General features: G+C 41.4%; 1 protein-coding gene across 1 annotated transcript in view; it reads right to left on the bottom strand.

Moving 5' to 3' along the window:
* PIEZO1 (piezo type mechanosensitive ion channel component 1) overlaps positions 1-26,075 on the bottom strand; it is a 3,550,337-nt gene that overhangs the window by 618,406 nt on the left and 2,905,856 nt on the right. The window contains exon 36 of the mRNA XM_044081575.1: positions 21,057-21,245. Coding sequence (XP_043937510.1) covers positions 21,057-21,245 — 189 coding nt within the window. The remainder of the gene's footprint in view (positions 1-21,056; positions 21,246-26,075) is intronic.

Raw genomic sequence — 26,075 nt, 5'->3', positions numbered from 1 at the left:
GCCCACTACCCTCCTCTGCCCACCTTCACTTACCCCTGGGAGGAAAACTCTCCTTTCACGCAAGCAACTGGGCCACCATTACCAACGACTGCTGGGTTCTCAACATAGTGTCCCAGGGATACAAATTTTCTTTCCACACCCTTCCAGCTCCAAAAGGGTTCCCAGATCTACCTCCAAACCAGTGGGCAGAGGAGCAAAAGCAAGTAATTTCCCTGCTCTCTATGAGGGCAATAGAGCACGTTCCTGCAGAACAGAAAGGCCAAGGTTTCTACTCCAGACTTTTTCTGGTACCCAGAAAAGAGGGCAGCTGGTGCCCCATCCTCAATCTATCCTTTCTAAACACCTTCCTGGTGATACTAAAATTCAAAATGCTCACCCTACAGCAGCTGCTACCCATGCTCCCAAAGAATGCTTGGCTAGCCACCCTAGACCTAAAAGAGGCCTACCTCCACATTCCTATCAGGGAATCATGCAGAAAATATCTCCGTTTCAGATCAGGATCTCTGCATTTTCAGTTCTCTGCACTTCCCTTTGGCTTATCTATTGCTCCGAGAGTTTTTACAAAATGTCTGGCTCTGGCCATTGCCTTCTGCAGACAAAGGAATATCCAGATTTACCCATACTTAGACGACTGCCTAATTCAGGCAGACAGCCAGGAAAAGCTGCTCAAGCACCTGGCCTTTGTCAAGCCCCTACTAACCTCCCTAGGGTACACAATCAATGAAAAGAAATCCAAACAACTAACCACCCAAGGAATTATATTCCTGGGAGCAAGTCTGGACACAGCATCCCAGATGGCATTCCTTATATCAGAAAAGCATACTTTCCTGACAGCCTCCTTCTCTCAGCTAGCCACCAGACCCCAGTTATCTGCAAGGAAAATCCTGCAAGCTCTGGGGTTCATGGCATTTTGCATTCTACTCATTCCATATGCCAGACTGTGTATGAGGAAACTTCAATGGTACCTAAAAAAGCCTCTGGTGTCAACACTCCCAAGACCTAGAGCCTCTTATACACATGATACCTTGCCTCAGAAAGATTTTCTTTGGTGAGCAACAGCATGCTCCTACAACAATGGACTACCTTTCTCACCACCCCCAGCTCATAGACCCTCAAAACAGACACATCAGACTATGCCTGGGGGGCACACCTGGATGGCAGGTGCATACAGGGTCAATGGAGCCCACAGCAAATCCATCTGCACATGAACCAAAAAGAGATGATAGCTGCCCAGCACACTTTTCAGGCCCCTTCTCTCCCCAGGAGCTCTCCTGATCAAAACAGACAACACCACTGTGATGTGGTATATGAACAACCAGGGAAGGACTCGCTCCTACCCTCTATGCAGGCTGGCCATGACCCTTTGGCACACAGCCTCTGCCATACAACTCCACCTGTTAGTACAATTCCTACCAGTTTCTCAAAACTCTCTGGCAGACCACTTAAGCATAAATCTTCTGGACTCACACAAGTGGCAGCTCAACAAAATAATCTTCACCCTGTTAACTCAGAAATGGGGCACCCCGAAGGCTGACCTCTTTTCCTCCCACACCGACCATCAGCTCAGCAAGTTCTGCACCAGGAAGCATCACTGCATGTCTTGGAAAGTGGATGCCCTGTCCTTCCCCCTGAGTCAATCTATCGGCCTATGCCTTTCCTCCACTACCTCTCATCCCCAGGATACTGCTCAAAATAGAGGAGGAAAAGCCAAGGACAATTCTTATTGCTCTAGACTGGCCTCACCAGCACTGGTACCCACTACTGCGCAGCCTGTCCCCACTGCCATCATGGCATCTCACTCAGATTCCAACCCTACTGACCCAGAGTGAAGAAGATTTCATGCATCCCCAACTGAAGACCCACAATTTGGCAGCTTGGCTTATTCCCTAAACCCCGATCAATCTGACTACCTCAGTCAACAGTTTCTAGATGTCATACGCGAGGCCAGACACCCAGGCACTAGAAAGTCTTATGCTGGCAAATGGAAAAAGTTCAGCACCTGGATTCTGGTTAAGGGAGCCAATATGACACAGCCTTCACTCCCTCTCATCCTGGATTAATTAGCTGACCTGCTACACAGTGGTCTCTCTTTTTCCTCTATTAAAATTCATGCCTCTGCTATCTCTGCTCATTTCCCTACTGAGCAGCCTCTTTTCACACACCCTCTGATCAAACAGTTCTTAAGAGGGGCTAGCAACTTGAGGCCACTCGGAAGAGCACCAACCCCAGCTTGGGTACTTACCTTTGTCTTGGAAAAAGCTGCCCCCCTTCTTACCAGCCTCTTCGGCAGAGCTAAAATTTCTCTCCTGGAAGACAGCTTTCCTTCTGGTCATCACTTCAGCCAGAAGGGTCTCCGAGCTGCAAGCACTCATGGTTGTGGAACCCTTCATCATCTTCCATGCTGACAGGGTATCCCTCAGGACTAACCCGTCCTTCATGCCCAAGGTGGTGTCCAGTGTGGCTCTCAACCAATCCATTCATTTGCTCACCTTTTTCTCTAACCCACAGAACAAGGGGGAAAGGATCCTGCACTCTCTAGATGTGCACAGACAGCTCATATTCTACCTAGACAGGACTAAATCCTTCAGAAAGTCTGATCAACTGCTGGTTAGCTTTGCTGCAGGGGCAGAGGGCAAAGCCATCTCCAAACAAACCATTTCAAAATGGATAGCACACTGCATCCATTTCTGTTACAAGCAACACAGAAAGCCTCCCCCCAAGTCCTGGTTTCCCTCCCTCCATCTCCCTTTACTTCTTCTTCTCTTTCTTTACAAGGGACCTACTGGTATTTACTCTCGACTAGTGGGGTTCTTCCACCAGTACCTGGCTCCCACTTGGGGGCTCCTGAAAGGTTAGGGCAAGAAAAACTGATGTAATGGTGTCGGCTGCCTTACTTTATACTACTGATGACCTGACGTCAGTCCTAAAGCAACAGCAACCGACGCAGAAATACTAAGCCTCTGGTATTTGGGCCAGCCGAGGCCTACCCTGGCAGGGATAACCCAAATGTGATGTCTGCAACAGTGAATATACTCAAACATCTACATTTATGGTAAGTGTACATAACTGTACGTTGTTCCAAAACAGAGTCACCAGCATGATTTTGAGTATGACTCACATGATCTTGTGCAGAACATTTTGTAGTAGAGAAAAAAAGAGGATAGGCATAGCAAAACAACCCTTTCCAAGAAAAAGTTATGACGTTCACTTTCCAAGCCAGAGGACTAGACACTCTTGAACAGAACTGGATATGTCTGTTCAGAGGTGATGCAAAAAGATCTACCTGAGGAGTATGCCACCAACATACAATGTCCAGAAACACCTCACTGAGAAACATTCATTCATGTGGATTTGTCTTGGACTTGCTCAAAGAGTCTGCCACCAGATTGTGCTCTAAAGGAATGTAGACACCTAAATAAATAAAGTGATGTTAAACTGCAAAATCCCATACCTGAACAGCCAGCCTGCAAAGAGGGTAAGGTTTCATGCCCCTATGATTGCTGATGTATTAAAGGATTGTGGTACTGTCTGTAAAAACTATTAGAGGACCTGCAACCCAAAGGAAGTGAAAAGGCTAGAGCGGTAGAAGTAGAGCCCTCATTTCCTTGATGTTGACGTGGTCTGTCAGGTGCTGATGGGACCAAAGACCCTTGACTTTTAAACTGCTGTAGGAGGCTCCCCAACCATGACTGGAAGCATCCATATGTACAGCTCCTAAGCAGGCAGGGGAACCTAAAAAGACAGATCTGGAATCTGGTGAATCCACCAGTGGAGCTAGAGTTTCAGTCAAGTTAAGAGAGAAACCAGATTCTCCAGGGTGTGGCAGTGTTGGAGCTAAACAGTCTTGAGATACCATTAAAATTTTCTCATGTGGACTTCAGCAAAAGGAACCATGGGAATGGTGGATGACCTGTTCCCCAAGCTCAGAGAAATTCCCTTGCAGGAAGAACTGGAATAGGAAGAGGAGACTGGAAATAAGCAGTCAAAGAGAAGACCTTGGGAGATGGGAAACAAGCCAACATTGGAACAGACTGAATCCTGCAATCCAAAAACACCTGGTCCACAGCGAGTCAACAGAGACTTTTTGAGATTGAGTGAACCCCACACTGAATAGAAAAAGCATACTGAAGTGTAGATTCTGAATCAGGAGCTGATGAGAGGGGGCTTGAATTAAAATATCACCCATATAACAGAATATCTGAATTACCTGAAGTCTGCAGAAGGCTACCACAGGGACCAGACATTTGGTAAAGACTGCTAGAGCTTTTGAAAGACCATAAGGCAAAGCGAGAACTGATAATGAGAGGAAGAAACAGAATGTGGAGATAAGGATACTTCAAATCCAGAGATTTTAGAAACGCTTGACAAAGCAACAAGAAGGAAAAGTGTCTGAACATCCTGAAAGAAGGGACCTTGAGAAAGGTTTTGAGAAAAGGCAAATCTAGAATGGGGCTCCAAGAGCTCTCCTTCCTGGGAACCAAAAACATTCTGGAATAAAAACCTGTTTCACTGTTGAGACAAGGAGATGGGTTTGATGGCTCATTGTTCCACCAGATCCAGCAGAACCAAAGGAAGGTGGGGAAGCTGGCAAGGAGGGAGGCTAAGGAAGGCCAGAGAATGAAGAAAGTGACTTTCAAGCCATAAAATAACCATTGTGGTTAATGAAGCATATCCAAATGTCTGTGGTTATCTGTTGCCAAATAGGAAAAGAAAACGTTGGCCTGAGGGACCGAGGAACCTGGCCAAGGGGGAAAGAAGGCTGGATGTCAGATAGAGGCACATTCATCAGGAAAAGAAGGTTTTTGGCCCCTAGAACTCTGAGTGGGCTTGTCTGACAAAATTTGCTTTGGAACCCTTTTGCTCCTGGCAGGCTGTCTAGGATGCCTGTTAAAAAAATGGTTTATATGGGTAACTCCTCTAGAACTTAGAGACAAGAGAAGTAAAGATTTGCTTCAAATCCTGCATAACCTTAATCTTATCCTGAAGAGTTTTAAACAATTCTACAGCAGCAGTACCAAAGAGATTCTGTTTGTCAAGTAGGAATCAAAGTTTTGCCTAAATGTCTTCAAGTAAATCTTGAAGGAGCAAAGAGAGTATCTGTTCATGACAGATCCAGATATAGTTGCCATGGAAGAGGCAACAGCAGCATCACAACTGCATTTTAAGGAATGGTGAGGCACAACTCAACAGAGAAAATGGCAGAAGTCTTACTGCCCAAATCAGGCATATCAGTCAACATCCCCCTCAAGTTGGTTGAGAAGAGCCAGAACATATCTAGTCATGTGGGATTGATAATGATCCTGAAGGCCAAATTAGCAGAAATACACACTTTTCTCCATACCTCTCCTTAGCATGGCTGTTCTTGTCAGAAGGCAAACATGTGTAAGAGGATAGCAGCTTGGATGGCGTATCTGTGGGCATGGAAATAATAGCAGGATCAGAGCAGGGACTTCTGTACAAAAACTTGTGATCCTCATGGACTTTATAAAATTTGCCTGGCTTCTTAGGGGATGGAGGTTGAGAGTCAGGAGCCTGAGAAGCTACAGAAAATATATTTAAAACGGCAGCTAAAACAGGAGGGACTGCTGAAGATATCAGCGAGTCCATATGCAAGAGTTCATAATATCTCTTTTGAATATCAGAAACCTGGGAACAGTCACACTTAAAGTACTCCATCATGCGGACCACTGTATACCCAAAAGATAAATTCATCAGGAGAAGAAACAGGGGACAATGAATGTTCTTCATCAGACCCCAAGATGGGAAAACAGTGGATCTGGGAGGAGTATGCCAAAGATTCTTCACAAGAATATAACTTCCATCAGAAGAATCAGAATCCCTAGGTCTTTTACAAGGGGTGAATGACCAGAGAGCAGAATCAGGGATAGAAACTCTTGTGGGTGATTCAGGTCATAATGATATTGAACAGCCCCTGAGCAAGTCCTTCCACTCTTTGTGAGGATCCTTAGCCACAGAAGCCAAATGTTTTTTTTTGTTTGTTTCTTTTTTAAAGCAGAATCTGCTTTAACAAATCTAGGAGGTTCAGACCCCTGTCTTTATTTGATGAGGGTACCAGGCACCTCTTCCCAGACCCTACGCCCCTCTGATATAAACAGCCATGGTTCCCCCTCTACATCAGCACCAGATGTATGTACAGCCTCAGCAGACAAGTAGGCAGACAGCTCCTTGTTGGCCACCAACTGGTCATGGCAGAGGGAACTGACATTAGCAATGGACAGTCCACGGTTCTTCATTCAACCCAACTGAGAAGTCCAATGGAGTTTGCAGATAAGTATGTGTGTATGTACCTTTAAGATGCTATCCAAGGGCTTGCACAAGTGTATAAATACTGAGCATGTGCAAGCTAGACTGCCATTTTGTAGTAAGCCGTTCAGATGCAAGCATGTATGTAAGGTATGTCTGTTAGCCAGTTCATTTGTATGTTATGATGCTGCTATCCACCCTGATGTCTTTCTATGTATTAAAGCATATAACGAAATACCCCACCTGTTTGTCATCTATGAGAGAGAGAGAGAGACGAACGACATGATGTTAGAAGCGGCATGTCTAAAGGGCAAGAGGTTAGAGGTGGCATGGCTAAAACAACTTAAGGCAGTTGCTAAGAACTGGTAGAATATAAAGCAGTGAATCATCCCTAAAATGTGCAAACTTCACAAAACAGGTCAAGTATTAAAACTTGCTCAGCACTATTTCTTTTTTTGTAAAATATGAAACAAGGCATGCAGAACATTCTAAATATTTGCATAAACCGATATGTACGATATTGATAAAAATTTTCAAATTACTAAGGAAAATGTTTGAAATAAAGTCCAAATTACATAAAACGAATAAAATAAAGGAAAAGTACAGTTTTGTACCTACCATAAATGTAGATGTTCGAGGATCCACATTGCTGCAGTCCTAACTATTGGGTAGTCCGCTGTCCAGTCGGCCCGAATACCAAAGTATATGGCTGACGTCGGTCAGGGCGCATTAGACTGACGTCAGTACGTCAGGGTACTAATGCGCATGACCGACGCCATATCCTCAGTCTTTTCTTGCCCCAGATGTCAGAAGACCCTAAAAAGACAAGGCCTAATATACCTACACCAAAAACATGTATAATATATACAAAATCATCAGCATATAACCTCACCTACACAACCACCCCTAAACACAGAGGGAAGGAGGGAGGTAAATTGGACTGCAGCAATGTGGATCCTCGAACATCTACATTTATGGTAGGTACAAAACTGTACTATGTTCTTCGCTCCACATTGCTGCAGTCCTAACTATTGGGTAGAATCCCAAAGCAGAGGTAAGGGAGGCTGGCAAATCATAAAGAAGCAGGAGCTGACAACATGCCTTGCAAAATAGCTGTGGCAAAACCAGCCCTAGACTTAGAGTAGAGAGGAAGGTGATAATGCTTAGAGAAAGTATGCACTGAACTCCAAGTAGCTGCTTCCAAAATATCCTTAGTTGCCACCCCCCTTAGAAATGCTGTTGAAGTGGCAGTAGCCCTAGTGGAATGAGGCCTAATCCCAGCTGGAATCTCCTTGCCATGATGGGAATAACAAAATGCAATGCAAAACCCAATCCACCTAGAAATAGTTTGTTTTGACACAGGCTTGCCCTGCGAACTCAAAGCAAAAGAAACAAACAACTGCTGAGACTGCCTAAAATCCTTAGTCCTGCTCAAATAATAACGCAATTGCCTGTGCACATCTAAAGTGTGCAAAATCTTTTCCCCTTTATTTTGGGGATCTGCATAAAAAGTAGGCAAATGAATAGTTTGGTTTAAAGCCACACTAGAAACCACCTTAGGCATAAAAGAAGGATTAGTACGTAATGATACCCTATCCTTATGAAAAATAAAAAAAGGCTCAACCGCCATAAGGGCCTGTAACTCAGAAACCCTTCTTGCAGAAGTAATAGCCAACAAAAAAGCAGTCTTCCATGACAAGTATTTCAGTTCAGCAGTAGCTGCAGGCTCAAAAGGTTGTAGAGTAAGTTTCTCCAACACAAAATTGAGATCCCAAGCAGGAGTAGGAGCTCACGTGGGGTCTTATATTCTTTGCCCTCTAAGAAATTGCTTGAACAAAGGATGTGAAAACAATGGTGGGTCACAATCATAGTGAGCTGAAATTGCTGCAGCATGAATCTTAATGGAAGAGAAAGACAAACCTTTGTCCAATAACTCAGTAAGATATTGAAGAGCCACACTCAAATTAGGCTCTGAAATCTCCAAATTCTTTGCTGCAGTCCAAAATAAAAATCTCTTCCATTTTTCATGCATTACACTTTCCTTGTACTAGGTCTTCTGGCTTCCATAATCACATTTAAAACTTGTTGAGGAAGTTGAGACCTGCTGTCTTTCAAAACAGAATATGCCAGGCTGTTAGATGAAGAGAGTGAAGCTTGACATTGAGCAGACGACCGTCCTTCTGAGACAACAGATGTGGAATCAAGGGTAAAGGCCATGGAGGCTTCTTTACCAGACTCCTCAGTAATGGGTACCAGTGCTGCCGAGGCCAATCTGGAGCTATTAAAATCATCCTTGGCTTGTCTTGTCTGACCTTTAGAAGCACCTTTGGAAGAAGAGGCAGAGGTGGAAACGCATACACATGAAGATTTTTCCAACTGAAAGAAAGAGCATCCACTTTCCAAGCTGTGTGATGAAACCTCTTTGTGCAAAACTTTGGCAGCTGGTGGTTCAGTGGAGAAGCGAACAGATCTATGTCTGGAGTTCCCCAGGACACTGTCAACTTTTGAAATACATGAAGATCCAGTTTCCACTCGTGGGGATCCATGATTTGTCTGCTTAACACATCTGCTAAGGAGTTCTGTGCTCCGGCAGAAACCTTGCCTGAAGAGTTAGTTGCAAGCTGAGCGCAGTCTCCCATAAAATCATTGCTTGCCTGCACAATGGGTAAGAATGTGTTCCCCTTGTTTGTTGATGTACCACATGACAGTTGTGTTGTCTGTTAGAATCAACACCTGCCCTGGAAGAAGTAACTCCTTGAAAGCCATTAATGCAAACTGGACTGCTAACATCTCCTTCATGTTGATATGTAGATGCTGTAGTCTGGCAGGCCACTTGTCTTGTATCCACTTTCCATTTAGATGAGCTCCCCAAGCAATGTCCGAGGCATCTGTCGTTAAAATCTGACTCGCCTCTGGCCGGGTCACAGAGAGTCCCTTGTTTAGGTGACATTCCTGAGCCCACCACAAAAATTCTTTTTGAAGGCAAGGTATTATTTGAATGACAGTGTCCAAATCCTGGCAGTGCTGTGTCCATACATTTTGAGATACCATTGTAGCTTCCTCATATGCAGTTTGGCATTGGGAAGCACCAGAATACAAGATGCCATGAACCCTAATGCTTGAAGGACTGTCCTTGCAGTCAGCACGGACTGATGAGATAGTTGATGGAAGTAAAGTGATAGACTCTGTTGTTTGTCCGGGGTTAAAAAGGCCATCTGGGCTGCTGTATTCAGTCTCACACCCAGAAAGCACATGTCTTGAGAGGGTACTAGACTGGACTTTATTTCGCTCACAGAATACCCTAGGCATCTTAGCACTGCTATAACATATTCCAGATGCTGTAGAAGGTCTTCCTTTTCTTGAGCCAGAATCAGGCAGTCGTCCAAGTAAGGATAGATTTGAATTCCTTGTAGCCTGAAGTAAGCTATCACTGGAGCCAGAACCTTTGTGAATACTCTGGGCAGTAGATAAGCCAAAGGGCAATGCAGAGAACTGATAATGAGAATTTCCAGCTCGAAAACGCAGATACTTCCTGCAACTTAGTCTTATAGGCACATGAAGGTAAGCTTCCTTGAGATCTAAAGTTACCATCCAGTGATCTTTGCCCAGCAGAGGTAAAAGCTGTTGTAACGTCAACATCTTGAACTTGGGAATGTCCAGATAAGTGTTGAGGATAGATAAATCCAAAATTGGTCTCCACGTGTTCCCCTTCTTTGGTACTAGGAACAGGCGAGAATAAAATCCTAGGCCCCTTTGTGATACAGGGACTGGCTGAATGGCCCCTATTTGGAGTAACTGAGAAATTTGCTTGTGAGCCTCTTTCCTTTGTGGAGGAGGAACGTCTGGCATGCCTTTGAAAGGGGCAATGTATGGAAATAAAACCTGTAACCGTGGTGAATGATATCCAACACCCATCTGTCTTGAGTAATTAAATCCCAATTTTCTTTGAAAAGAGACAGTCTTCCTCCCAAAGGAGCTGCCAGACGAGAATCTACTGGCAGCTGAAAAGGCAGGTCATTGGGTCTGTTTACGAAAGGACTGACCCCTGCCCTCACCAGAAGTCTGAGCAGGTGAACTCCTGTTCTAGGCCTAAAAGAACCTTGAGCTCTGCCCCTACCACGCCTAGACCTACCCCTAGACTGGGAATCATAAGCAGGATATGTCCAACCCTTAGTAGGCCAATTTCTACTAAACTTGGGTGGCTGCACCTGCAAAAAATCTTTAACAGTTTGCATAGACTTAGCTTTGTCCTCCATTTTCTTTAAAACTGCTTCCACAGGCGAACCAAACAACACATCAGACTGTAAAGGAGCATCCAAAATCCTTGTCTTAACATGCTCAGCTAAATTCTGATCCCTCAACCAGGCATGCCTGCGAAGAACAGAACTAGTGGCAGCCACCCTCGAGGAGGCCTGTACAGCATCAAAACCACATTGCAAAGAATGCTTACCCACTTGTTCAGACACATGAACTAAATCCAGCAACTCTTTACACTCAATACCTTCCGCCAAAGCATCCACCTTAGATTTCAATTGTGAAAGGAGATAATTTTGATATTTTAGCATGTGAAACTGACAATTCAACGCCCTCATGGCTAAAGTGGAAGAAGTATACACTTTCTTTCCCCATCTATCCAAAGCCCTTGCCTCTTTATCAGTGGGAACAGGGTTTTTAACAACAGAGGCCTTAACACCTTTAGGTCCCTGAGAAACAGTCTCGGGTCTGCCCTAGGACTCTTAAAAGATACTTATGAGCTTCAGGCACCCTATAGTACCTATCAGGTTTAACAGGAGCAGGAGGCAAGGAATCAGGGTTCAGGGAAGCCTCTGCAAAACATCTTCTACCACATTCAACACAGGAGGTATAGCTAAGGGCCTATGCTGGGGTAAAACAAGAATTCCCTAAGCCTTTTCCTAGAATCAGAGTAATCTTGGCCTTCCCATTTAAAGTGCTCCCTCATGGAATGCAGAGTCTCTGAAAATGAGAAATCCTCAGGAGGAGAAGCTGTAGGAGTGGAATCATCCACATCAGAATCAGAATAAGGAGGATACTCCTGCAAGTCTTCCGCAGAAGACTCAAGCCTCTGAACACTGTTCCAAACTCTCAAACTCAGGTTCCACCCTAGGCCTCTTATCAGGAGAGGGCATAGAACCTCTAATCATAGTAATCAAATCTTCTGCCATTTTAAGCATATGTTTCTTAGGCACAGAACCTGAAGTGCTAGGAGAAGCCCCCACTGAGGCTAAACTTGGCCTACCTCTCAAAGAAGTTTTGGAAACAGAAGGAGAGGCTCTAACTACCTTGGGAAGAGAGGGAAGAACAGTTACCTGAGAAGCCCCCTCAGCCTGGCCTACCTCCTGAGAGGGCACATCCTGTAACAGTAAAGTCTCTGCCTGAGACTCCAAAGAAACTCCTGGCAAAACCTCTGACTCCACTGAGTTTCTAAAGAACCGACGTCCGGGACTGCCGGTTCATCAACCCTAGGCTTTGCAGTTTTATCCTTGCGCTTCTTGGATGAAGCGGGCGTCGGAGCATCCGACGGCATTTTATAATTACAACGCTTCCCAAACACTAACCTGGCACAGTCTAACCTTCTCTTAATAGTGCGTTTGTTAAATCTAGCACAAGAGCGGCATCCAACAACGTCGTGCTCAGGCCCTAAACAAGGTATACACAAAGTATGGTAATCCCTATGAGGTATCTGTTTCCCACAAGAAATACAGTTATTCACTTTTCTGACATCCGGTTAAATACTGAGGCAAGAAAAAACCAAAACGTTCCCCAACGGGGTACTTAGCCAACTTTGATTCAGTCTGAAACTCCGACTTCAGAAAATTTCAGAACGCCAACCTGCACTCGCAAAACTGCTTCTGCATCGGACCACGCGGCAAAAAAGACTGAGGATATGGCGTCGGTCATGCGCATTAGTACCCTGACGTACTGACGTCAGTCTAATGCGCCCTGACCGACGTCAGCCATATACTTTGGTATTCGGGCCGACTGGACAGCGGACTACCCAATAGTTAGGACTGCAGCAATGTGGAACGAAGAACATCTACCACATTTTTGCAAAGCATGTATTCTTTGTATTAAGCAAAGATTTTTGAGTTATCAGAAGTGTATAAAGTGTCCGCATGGTTGTACAGTGTTACAGTAAAGTTATTTCACAGAATATAGCCATTACAAAGCATATTTCGCAATGTACAGAATTTCGAAGAGTTTACTGTACATCTGAATATTATTACAAGCTCACGGAACAGTTAGCACATAATTACAAGGGCCATATTTTCAGTGTGTTTGTGTATACTTTGTTGGCATGGAAGATGGATTTCGAAAACCCAGTGCACTTGTGTTTGACAGTAATATTGCAGAGAACTGGAGAATGTTTGAGCAAGAGTATGACATTTTCATACAGGCTGCATTTTCTGATAAAAATGACTGTACAAAGGCATTTATTCTACTTAATTTATCTGGGTCAGAAGCCACAGAAAGGGAATGTTCATTTCTGTATGTCCCTGCTGTCTATACTGGAAAAGGGGAAGCCATCATATTGTTGTACAAGCTGAGTCAAGGGAGGACCCACAGTGCTTAAAATGTAAATTTAGAGAAATGTATAACCCCCAGATAAATGCTACAATGGAAAGGCACTTATTTTATACAAGGGATCAAAAGCCTGGTGAAACTTTTGCAGCATATATGACTGACCTGAGGAATAAAGCTAAACCATGCAGATTTAAAGGATGAGTTGATAAAGGACAGACTTGTGTGTGGTTAAAGATGACGATGTGGAAAAGATTTTGCTTCGTAACAGTGATTTAACTTTGAATAAGGCCACTGAGATTTGTTAGATATACAAGCTCACAAAAAAGCACACAAATATGCTTACAAATGAGAACAGCTCTAGAAGGCACAGTGATAAAGCTCATGTTGCTTAGGATGCAGTACATAATTAAAAGAAACAGGCCCAAGTACATGGCAGCAATTGTAGCCCCTGCAGCACTCACTGGTTAACCCTAGAGGTTTCCAGCAAACTCCAGAGTTCGCACAGTCTCAGTGAAGCAGAACAGTAAGTCAGCAAACTCAAAGCATGGGCCCCAACCTAGTTTCATTGCCAACTGTTGTAACTGTATTGGAAATCATGAATCTAAAAGTGAAATTTTTTTAACTTTTGGTCAACAATGTCACAAATGCAATAAATGGAATCATTTCAAAAAGTTTTGCAAATTAAAAGGCTCACATCCTTTTATTAATAGGGAACATTTTAAGAAATGAGTTGATCAAGAAAGTTGCAACCCTACTCTTTATGTTGATGGTATGTCAGTACTTCATGAAACAGTCAGTGCAGTAGATTTAAGGGCAAAGAATGAAGTATTTTGCACTGTTTGGATAAATGGCAAACCCATAGAGCTCAAAGTTGACACATGTTCCAACTGCAATGTTATGTGAGCAGAAACATTTGCTAGTGTGTGTCATGGTGAAAGGCTTGATTTGGCCAGGTGTGCAAAGCTTGTTGCTTAGGGAGGTGAAGAAATTCAAACCAAAGGCTCAGTAGTACTTTCATGTTACTCTGCTGAAATAAGCTACAGGTTATTTTATTTGGTCAAGAGGCATGTCCAGTCATTATTATTGCTCAGAGACAGTTTGAAAATAGTACTGCTTTTACTTAATAAGGGAGTCCACCAAGTTAGCTTAAAAGACCGCTACTCTAATTTTTACCAGTACATTTTTTCCACCTATGCTGATCTTTTCAAAGACATATTAGGCAAACTTCCAGTTGTGCACTCCATGAAGTTAGACCCAGAGATCAGTCCAGCTATCAGGCCAGCACCTAAAGTTCTAATAGCCTTGCAGGACAGAGTCAAAGCCGAGCTAGATAAAATGGTGCAACAAGTTGTGATTTATCCAGTTGAAACTCCAACTGAATGGGTATGTTCCATGATGGTAGCTCTTAAGAAAAGCTCAGATGACATCAGAATATGTATTGATCCACGAGATTTGAACAAAGCATTGAAAAGGCCTCATCATCCAATGGTCACAGTAGACGTCGCAGCCTTGATGCCAAATGACACTGTTTCTTCAGTCTTAGATGCAGAGAGTTCATTTTGACAAATTCAACTTGACAAGAAATCATCATTGCTCACTACATTCAGTACTCTGTTTGGCAGGTATGGATGCTATTTGGAATAAATTCTGCAAGTGAAGTCTTTCAGCGTGCAATGGAGCAAATTTTTCTGGGTATCCTTGTGCTACTATAGTAGATGACATAATAGTAAGGTGGTTATGATGAAGCACAGAATGACAGAAACCTCAGAAAAGTTCTAGAAAGGGCACGTCAAGTGAATCTTAAGCTCAATCCACAGAAATGCAAATTCAGGCTACAAGAGGTTACTTATGTTGGTCATTTATTTACCAATACAGGCTTACAACCAGACCCTTCAAAGCAAAAATCCATTCTCAAGATGCCAGCTCCAGACAAGTGTTCAGCCCTGCAATGTTTTCTTGGCATGGTCAACTACCTAGGCAAGTTCATTCCAGACTTGAGCCAACTATCAGCACCCCTTAGAGAGCAGACATGTGAAGATGTATCCTGGCCTTGGTTAGAGAGCATTTGAAGTCCTGAAACAGAGAATTGCTAGTCCACCAACTCTTGGATACTATGATGTTCACAAACCAGTTGCACTTTCCTGTGATGCTTTGAAATTTGGTCTTGGTGCTGTCATTCTACAAGAGGATCAACCTATTGCCTGTACATCGAGAACTCTTACCCAAACTGACATGCAGTATGCCCAGATTGAGAAAGAGCTTTTGGCAATTGTGTTTGCATGTTCAAAGTTCCATGATTAATTTTATAGGAGACCAATCCAGGTCAAAACAGACCACCAACCTCTAGTCACTATCTTGAGAAAGCCTATGCATTCAGCTCCAGCCTGGCTGCAACGTATGATACTGAGAATGAAAAAGTATAATTTTAGTCTTCAAACCGAAAAAAAAAAAAAAAACAGTAGTATCTTGTTCTTCTGTTAACTAAATGTTTTTTATTCCAAGATAAAAATCTCTTAGCGCCTCTGCCACATTCAGCCTTTACAGAGTAACATTTCTTTTCTCCAAAACCTTCCCCTCTTATATATTAACATCCAATTAATTAATTACACTCAATTAATTAAAACTCAAATAAAATTTTAAAGATAAAACATCATTAAATGAAACTTTGCCAGTTACATTCTTTGTTCAAACCACTGGGTTGCAAAGTATCATATTTAATAATGAAAATAGATTCCTTTTTCCTAAGTAAATACTTTAACATTTCTACATTTCCAAACTGCTGTAAAACCTGCTCCAAAACTGTTACTTTCAAATTCATTGTATCACCCAAATGTACTTTATTACAGTGCTCTGCTATAGGACTTATGCTTTTATTTTTCTTAATATCTCTAATATGTTCTTTTATTCTCTTATTCTTTCATTTCAGAGGGAACGGAATTTAAAAAATGTCTTGGTTCATAGTAAATATTTTAAACCAGAAGAAAGAGTTATTAAGAGTTTGACAAAATTAGGAACCTTTCCTTGTGGAAAGTGACCCATTTGTCAACATATAATAGAAACTTTTGAGAAAATAAAAGGTAAAAAGTTTGAAACACAAGGAACATTTACATGTACTAGTAGAGGGATTATTTATGCTATAGGGTGTTCATGCAACAAATATTATATAGGTGAAACTAAAGGAAGCTTAAGTGAGAGAATAAATTATTTGATGTTAGCAGACTCTTACTCCAATTGGTTCGAGATTGACCTACTTCCTGACCTAGCATCCAGTAATGCCATTACTAAGACGAAGCATCATTTTGCAGTCCATAGTATTTCTGACAATGGCACACAGTTTACAAGCCAACAGTTCAAAAGATCTGCTGAAGAATGGGACTTGACTCATGTCATGAGTAGCCCAGAGTACCCACAATCAAATGGTTTGGTAGAATATGCAAAGTGCAAAACAGTTGCTCGAGAAGTCAAAATAAGATAATAGTGTTTTCCTAAATCTCTTGACTCTCAGAAATGTTCCTCGTTATAAACATCTTGGTTCACCTGCTCAGAGACTTCTGTCGAGACAAACCAGAGCCACATTACCAATCAGTAATCAATTGTTGGTTCCATGCGTCAAGAACAACAGGTCAATGAAACTCAATCTGTTGAAGAAACGCCTAATCCAGAAGTCCTGCTATGATACAACCAGCAAACCGCTCAGTCCATTACGAGAAGGAGATGTGGTAAGGATGCAAATGTCCAAAGGTTATGATTGGACTGGTGTCATGAAGAATATTTGCCCAGAGCTGAGATCATACATTGTGGAATCACAAGGAGTAATTTTTAGGCATAATTAGAAACATTTGAGACCAATGTCTGAGCCTATACCACAGCACATAGCCTTTGAGAAAGATTATCTCAGAGTGAGTTGTCCAGTATTCCAATTCCAGAGGAAGTTCCGGAGGACATTCTTTTTCTTGCGATGAATCCAGAAGTTCCTGATACGAGTTGTGCACCATGGACTGTCCCTGTTGCTAAATTTGGTCCAGATTGTTATGTTACAAGGTATAGTCATATCTCTAAACCCTGTAGCAGATATAAGGCAACTTGGACATGAACAATGTGCTTTGTTTCTAATGTATATAGTAATGCACGTCTAACTCTGATATTGTTTTTCAAAGGGCAATCTTTTTAAGAGGGAGGATGTAGATCAATGTGTGTGTGTGCATGTACCTTTAAGAAGCTATCCAATGGTTTTGCACAAGTGTATAAATACTGAGCACCTGCAAGCTAGACTGACATTTTGTAGTAAGCCTTTGAGATGTAAGCATGTATGTATGTATGGTCTTGTCTGTTAGCCAGTTCGTTTGTATTTTATGATGCTGTTATCCATCCTGATGTGTTTCTATATATTAAAGCATCTAAATGAAATACCTCACCTGCTTGTCATCTATGTGAGAGAGAGAAAGAGACGAGCGACAGAGTAGGGACAGCAGCAGGATCAGTGCATGACTTTTTGGCTTCTTTCTTAAGTGGCAGCTGAACTTTGGGGTGGGCATATTTGGCCATGAGAACATGAGCTGAAAGCTTCAGACACTGGTTTTCCAAATAAATACAGGTGAAGAACAGGTGACTGAGGACTGTCTTAGGTTCATAGGTTCATAGGTTTATACTAGGCTATCTGCCCTAAGGCATTTATAAGCCTAGCCCAAAGTTTTGTGGCTTACGCCACCCCTTATATGAAAAAATACTGTGCCCATTAGTTTGTTGTGCCTCTGTCCAGCAGTGACACAGAGATGATTCCCGGGGTAAACCTACGATCTCCCATCCACAGGTCAAGATTTCTCTTGAACAGAGCCAGCGAGGTGCTCTGCCTCACATGGACCGGGATTTTATTCCACAGCATAGGGAGTCTCTGAGTGATAAATCTATCCCTCCAGCACGTCCCATTTATATCCGTGCTAAGGTTTAAGTCGCTTGCTCTAGTGGTTTTGGTGGATTTCGATTTTTTGAGGTGGAGCATGTCCATTAATTCTGGGTTGGACATGGCCTTGTATGTCAGGCACATGTCACCTCTGAGCAGACGGTATGCGACTGAATAGAGCTGGAGTTTCTTCAATCTGGCAGCATATGACAGATTTTGGAGTCCCTTTATCCTTCTGGTGAGGAACTTTTGGGGTCTCTCCAATTGCTGCAGATGTCGGGTGAGATACATCCCGAATGGGGCATTGTACTCAATCATTGGTCTGATAAGTGAAGAGTACAGGGGAACAATGACCTCACTAGATCTGGATGTGAATCCCTTCATGATCAGGTGGACAATGTAGAAGGTCTTTCTAACCACTTTTTTATTAACGTGAGTGTCAAAAGAAAGGCCACAGGTCTTAGAGCCAAAGCATGACAAATTTCACAATATATAGCCATGTGTAGCACCCAAAGAAAAAAAGGCACTTCTCACATGTATCTTTCCCTTCCTAGATGACACAAAAATTACAAGGAGAAAAAAAAAAGGAAGGAACCCCACAGAAGGCTTGCCAGATGGACCAACTTGGTGAATGGCATACAGATCAAATTCAGAGAGAGTGTTTGAACTGGCAGCAAAGAAGTTCTGAGGCTTAGGCACCTGTACATTGGTAACCATTTGAAATGTTGGGACCTATTAGTGTAAGTTCCAAAATATGATGACTGAATGGCTAAAAAAATGGACTTAAAGATACTAAATTCGAGATGCCATTTTTTGGAATGTTCCCTTTCCTCGGAGGTATGGCGATCTCAGAGTTTGTATACAAGTTCGGGGGGGGTGTAGGGGGACATGCCCCCTAGCAAAAATAAGCTTTAAGAGAAGATTGATCTTCGAGATTCACTCTCCTCCTGTGTTTTTGGTCTTTTATTTTCGGCATTTTAAATGCCAGCATTTCAATAGGGATGTGTACATCACATATGTACCTTACAGCTTGTGCATGTTGGATGCCTGGAAGGTCTAAAGGCTTTGGTATGCTGGCCAGACATTTGATAGTCCTTGGCAGGATATCCTAACAGTAAAGAATATTGCAACAGTGATAAGGAAGGACATCAACCTTAGTCTGAAGAATCAGTAAGAAGTGGACTGATGGCAACAAAACAGGAAAAGGATCTGCATGTGCTGATAACACCTGAACTGTACAAATGGGAGCAGAGTCAGAAAACACTGGAAGCAGAAACAGAATGCTGGGGCATACCCTGAAGCGGACAGGTCCCAGAAGTAAACAGGTAATGCTTTCACTCTGTACACCCTTAGACTACACCCTAAGTACTGCTTGCATCACTGGATTCCATATAAAGAAAAGTACATCAGTCTGTTAGAAGGAATTCAAAGGAACACTATTAGAAAGATATGTGGAAGAGTGGGGAGGGAATATGGCCATGGGCTAGAGAAGCTAAAGAATTTCTCACCTGAAACTAGAAAGACGGGGGACATAATATTGGTATACAAGATCATGTCAAGAGGATGTGAGGGGGGGGGGTCACTGAATAGGAAAGGACACTGTAGGGACTGAGGGCATAGGCAGCAAAATATGTGGAATAACTACCCCTTGGATCTCTGAAAATACTTTACACAGAGGATTGTGGAGCAATGGAATGGACTACCAAAATGGACAGTGGAGTGGGATTCCACACAGGCATTCCAGAGGTCATGGGTCAGGTGGAAAAAGGTAAAAAGGAAGGTAGAGATGGTGGGCAGGTAGAATGTTGAGGCACTTAAATGAGAGACTAAATGGACTTATGTTTCCTTATCCTACCAAGCAAATGTAATATCACCCCCCCAAATGTTATAATGCTAGGGCATTTTTTTTCTTCTTCTTCTTTTCTCTTCTGGCTCCTCTCTGAAATATTCATAGTATACAAAGTCCCAAAACAGTAGTAGTTTTTTCTCAAGTATAAAATGTCAGACACCAAAATGTATCACTTTTCATGAATACTCATGATAATGAAGAACATTGTTATACATACTGGCTATTACAAACTTACAGTCTGCTGATAACACTGTATCCAGCATATTTGAAAGATTTTTTGCTATTATTACCGAACTAGTACTACACTGCAAATACTGCATGTTGCCCTTGTCTTGTTATTTTTTTCTTCTTGTTTTGTGTGCATGGTGTTATGCCATTTTATGTTTTCGTAAGTTTGTGCTCTCTGGACGAATCTGAAAAAGGTCCATGCGGATCAGTAGTCTATGACAGTTAAAAATAAGAAACAAAATAAGGAAGACTACCAAAAGAAACATATTTGCTGACAGTCAAACATCACCTCATTCCCCCTTCATTATACATGAAAATACTGTGCACAGACCTTTGTTTGTGCCCTAATGCAATCTCTCAACTGTGATATAGAAGTGCTCCCACAAACACTTTCCACAGTCTAATTACTGTTGCAACTAAAAGACCCTAAAGGGAGTACTTATGTACACCTAAAAAAAGGAGCACAGCATTCACTGAGTCATGAATACTACTTATGTGAAAGGAGATTGTCTCAGCTATACTTCTGCCTCACTCTGCAAGCCACAACTAGGAATGATTTATCCCATTTCCAAAAGATATCAGTACTCAGCTGTAACAGGTGTTTGTATGTCTGTGGTTGGGGGCTTCCATGCACAGGTTTCTGGTGGCATCTGTCCTTCAGTTCAGTGCATCCTGTGGTCATCACTTGGTCCCTACAGCAATAACAGTAGCAGACATAATGCCCTTCAAGAGGAAGATAGTGAAAACCCAGTGTTCCTCATCCTGACCAGATAAGGAAGTCCAAACTAACTTCTAAACTGATGCTAAGAAGCTAGATGATAGCGGTTACATTCTATAAACACAGAGCTTGTACCAATGTTTTATACAGCAGTATACTTTATGCAAATGGGACGGCAGACCACTTGAAACCCTCACAGTCACTGCATTTTCACACAGCTGCAAGGTAGACATAGGATAATTATATACCTCCCAAAATGATCCTCCACAAGGCATCATTGTACATTGTTCTGATGCATTAAGGAGTAGACATTTCTCAGCATGTATTCAGACTTGTTATTGTCTACAACACTGCATGTGAACAGTTTTTCTTTGATGCTTGGAAATAGGCAAGATACATGCTGTCTAGTGTTCCTACTACAACAAAAACTGTAAGTTAATTTTGTAAAATATCAGAAATTACTTCACATTTTAGCCAGCCATATATGCCCAAACATTTTCATTCTTATACTTTTTTATTTCTTCCACCCTTGAAAAACCAAATGTGTACTGTACCCGGAGAAGAGAGCGATGGAAAAACAGAATCATCAGCTGAATCAGGTCATATTTGATGTAGTTGTCCATCTTTTCCAATCCCAGAATACGAGGTGGGAAGTAGGGTTTTCCATCATTTGTGATGGACATAACACTGCTATTCCAAGGAAAAAATCCAAACTGAAAGAGGTACTTCAAGATAATCATCACCTGTGTGGAAGAAATGACAAAATATAAAATGTTAATATTCACAAATATGCTACTGCTTAAACAGATGGAAAGTAGTTTCATATATATGGTACTTTTAATATCCATTTGTAAACTATTTCTCCCCTTGCTCTCTGATAATGTCAGCAATGGACACCTTCCTAATAAGGGTGTGCTAGCTCAAGCATAATGCAGATTCATTCTTTGCCTCTCCACAACCCAAGATGCTAGAGCAGCAAGCCATGTCCATGTGACATAGCTGTACTCCCACAGACAAACTAACATTCTACTACATCCCCCATTAAAAAAGGAAACTATGGAATGCAAATGGAACTGGGCAATGACCCACTGTCTTAAATAACTGTACTTTCAAACTAACTAAGGATGTATGAAAACAAGAGACTTAACACTTTTAAAACAAGAACAGCCAGCTTCATAGGTGCATGCTGCTCTCTTCTCTAACGCAGTTAAAACCAATATACATCTACTAGCGAGTTGGAACTATAATCAGTTTAAATGTCAACACTACTCTAGAAGTGAAAATGACATACTTTACAAAAATAACTTATTACGAATGATCACCAGTGAGATTTCTCCCCCATATAGCAATGTTTTTCTTCATTTTCCAAAACCATGTTATCACTTCCTTGCTTAAAAAAACATGTGGACTGTCTACTGCAGTGTTTTTCAACTGCCAGTCCGTGGACTGAAAGCAATTCTTCTTTAAGAAGAATGCCCTTTGCATCCGGTAGCACAGATGCAACAAGCATGTGCAACCTGCTTTCGTCTTCTGTGTCTGTGCAACCTGCTGTTTATGCCATCGTCTTCTACGCGTGTGTAATTTGAATGCCAGACGACATTTGAAATGCGGATCATGAATGGACAAGTGAGAGGTAGGTGTATGTGTGTGTGTGTGTTAGAGAAAGGGAAGTAGGTAGGTGCATACCTTTCAACTGTCCCTGATTTTCAGGGGCATCCCTGATTTTGACTGAAATTTTAGCTCTATTCCTCGTCATCCCACCTAAAAGTGCAGACTTTATGAGAAAAGGTGATGAATAACACTTAATACATAATGACAGTAATTAGAGTTACAGACTTCTTTTACTCTAGAAAAATACATAGTCACTCATGTTCTGTTATTTTGCCAATGTCTCAAGTTAATAATACTAATATATGAAAAGTGTCCCTTATTATTTCTGGATTTGTACCTGATTTTGTTGGGATGCATCCCTTTTTGATTGAGAACTATGGGTGGGTGGGTAGGTGTGTGTGTAAGAGATAGGTAGGTAGCATACCTCTCAAATGTCCAGATTTTTGCCCAATATTTTTCATCTGTTCCTCATAAAAAGAACTGAAGTTTCAGACTTCATATCCTTTGGCATATAACACTCAAGAAGAGACGGTTTTAACTGGTTCCTTATAAATACTGTTTTTAATTTCTGCCTTAGCAGTCTTCAAAATAATAATTCTATTTTCACCAGTCCCCAGGTGTAAACAGGTTGAAATTTGGTCTACTTCAAATAATTTGCCTTCAGAAGTTAAAAAAACTTATACTGCCAAGTGTACTAAACTGAAAAAGTACAGTTACTATTCTTAATCTAAAAAGTATAAAATTATAATATTTGGATACTGTGACGATGTGAGGTATTGCAGGCTATGCCAGAAGAAGTAAGCAGTGGATGTGTAACGTATGCCAGCACAGCTAGCTGGAGTTTTGTAAAGAATTATATGTCATTTGCTTATAAGACCGATCTGTACAGGTGCTTGTGCTGAAAATGTATTTGTAAAGCTGCTTGTGTTCAAAATGTACCAACAGTGTGTCCTGCTGGACAGAAAACAAAAACACTTGTATGTCAGACTGTATTGTAACTGTTGAAATGAATACAGTGTAACAGAGGATACTGGAAAAGAAGAGGTTAATCTCAGGCCAAATTTGAAAAATAGTCTGAAATTAAATTACCTGGTTTAGGCCATAAAGATTGTATCTTACAGTTCTGACTGCAGCCAGAGACAAAAAGTCTGTGAAAACCAGGACTATTTTGTCCTTAGGGGTGAACTAATTGCAACCCTGGAAGGGTGGAAGTTTTTGAAATGTTTTTATAGCTTCCAGATGCTGTAACACATCTTAGCAAAGGTGTGTGTGTGTGTTTGTGTATTATGACACACATATGCTAGATTCTGATTCAGTTTCTAGTAAAGGGGTTAGTGTGTGAACCAGAAGTCAGGTTCCTAGATGTATGTGATGTCATTCTGAAATCCAGCACTGACATAACATTTTAATACTAGATGAGACAGAAGCCTCAGGCCAGTCTGTTTGTGAACTTGAAAAAGAAGGACCACTCGCCCACTTCATCTTGTCTTGGTCTAGTAATTGAACTAGGGAACAGAATACTTTACATCATTCAGGAAAATATAGTGAGATTAGATCAGTATTGTTTTTCTGCATCTGTGTGAACCTTTCTGTGTTATTTTTAATATTTGCTGGGATTGAAAAGCTGGTGTTTATTATAAACAGATATTTAGCATTTTCATGTTCTTTTATTATCTATTATTAAAAATGTTTAAACTTTTATTTGTGGCTCATCTCTCAGAGAATATTTTAACCTTTGAAAGTACTTACATTTATTTGGTGACACTGTGGCCGTTTCTGAAAACCTTGCTGCATTGGTCAAACACTACCATTTGTATTAGTATTAATTTGACTCAGTATAATTAGATACCCTGATAAGAACCTTACAGTAGCTAGCTTTGGAGTGTTCTGTGGTAGTATGTACCTTACAGTCTTGGGAGGGGCATAGCTCATAAATCTGTGCTGGCCTTTCCCAGGCAGGTGCAAGTACGTGTGTATGTGTGTGCGTGTGTGTGTGTGTGTGTGTGTGTGTGTGTGTGTGTGTGTGTGTGTGTGTGTGTGTGTGTGTAAATCAATTCACAAAGTGTGTGTGTCAGCTACTTGGAGCAGGGGCACAGAGTAATGGTTTCACAGAGAGGGTGGTAGAGAACCTGGGTTGGAAATACTGCTGAGTACTCAACTCTACAGCTGTGTCAGTAGGGAATCTTATTTGGGGCAGGGAGAGACAGAGAAGGAAACTCATCCCCCAGACCGAGTGTGTTCCCAGTGTGCTCTTAAAGGAAATTGTGCTTGGTGCATCTGGAAATACTGTGTGTATCTGTTTTTTTGTTTCAAGTGAACGTCCGTCACCGGTGTCAGTAGTGAGGACTGAGGCTCCTTGATTATTGGCCCAGAGCAGGGAAGTCACAGATACTGACAGTGGAAATTATTTAATTGCTGAAGATTACACAGCATCAAACACTTTTACCTTTAAGTTTCACTGGAGAATTTCTAGAAAAGGATAAAAGATATCCCTGATAAAGAGAGATTACAAAAAAAAAAAAAGATTGCCATCATTACTGCACATTTTTATTTGTTGCGTCATTACTGCATGTTTTGAAGTCTCCAGGGAAAGACTACTGCAAAGGAAATCAGTTCGGAAGACAAGCAGACTATCAACAACTTAAAATGTTAGCTGATCGTATGTCATAAAGCAGTCTGCTTTTAAAGTCACAAATACAATCACAGTCCATGTGCCTGCTAAAAATAAAACCATTCACTTTTAAAAACAACTTTTGGGTATTTTAAGCAGCAACTAAACCTGGCATTTCAGAAAAAAATCAGGGTGATTACATGAGTATAATACAACAGGATAAGGTGGATAGGTTCAATACTGCTCTTGAAATTTAAATTATTATAAAAATAATCTATTTTTATATTAAAGTATGAAACCTTAGACTTAATACAGAATGTAACTGGAGGGTTCTAATTGGGTAAATGTTTTGCAATGACACAACTTTTTAAATTATTTTATTGAATAATTAGAATAAATTGTTTTGTATATAAAGGATGTGTGTTATTTGTGTTTTTTATACTGTGAAAAGGCTTTTCAGCCAAAGCACTGAGGGAGAGATTTTATCTGAATAAAATACTGCCGTTTGAAAACTGTTTGGTGGATTCCTGGTGGTGTGTAATCTGTTGTTGCTGGATCTATTTGATTCTACTGTGGTTTCTCATCGATTACAAGAGTTATTCAATGCCAGCAAAGTCAGGCACAGGTTGTTGCCATTTTCTGCACGCTGTAACCACAGTTTGTCATTTTAAAAGCTTAGCCACTATTTACCGTGTTTACACAAAAGGTAAAAAATCAATATAAGTTTTAGTAGCATGTTAGAAATACAAAATAAAATTCAACATTTTACGCTTAGTGACTACTGGGGTATGGGGGAGTCCTAGACCTCAGACTGCTCAAGACAGTAAAATCCAACTGCAGAAATGTTCAGAAAGTGTGCACTTAACAATTAAGCATCACCTAGATGCAGTATTCTGATTTCAGGTCTGACAGTAATAGGAATGAAACACAGTGGGATATTCAATTACAATTAGCATAGCTCACAGCAAGTTCTTGCACCAAAAAAAAAAAAGAATGTGCAAGTCAGGCAGAAATTCAAGTAACCATAACGTGCTATGAGGCAACAATCCAAAGGATAAAGAAAAAGGGTACACAAATTAATGTGCAATGGATTAAAAAATTAAGTATAGATTAATGAGCATATAACAACATGCAAATGAGGACAGGGAAAGCAGATTTAAATTCATAATCATATCAAAGTAGTGCAGGTGGTTGCATCTGAAAATAAAGGCAAAGAGCATGCCAACAGCTGTGGTTAATATAGACAGATGTGTTAACATCAGCAGTAACTTTCATCTACCAGCATCTTATAAGTTCAACTGATGGCCTCCCAAGTGCAAAATGTGAAAAATGGTGCTGGCAGAGGATTATG

Source organism: Protopterus annectens, chromosome 8.part1 (genome assembly GCF_019279795.1).
Source record: "Protopterus annectens isolate FY-2018-M chromosome 8.part1, PAN1.0, whole genome shotgun sequence".
NCBI lineage: Eukaryota > Metazoa > Chordata > Ceratodontiformes > Protopteridae > Protopterus > Protopterus annectens.
Note: the sequence above shows the minus strand (reverse complement) of the source record. Positions and strands in the feature narration are given on the sequence as shown.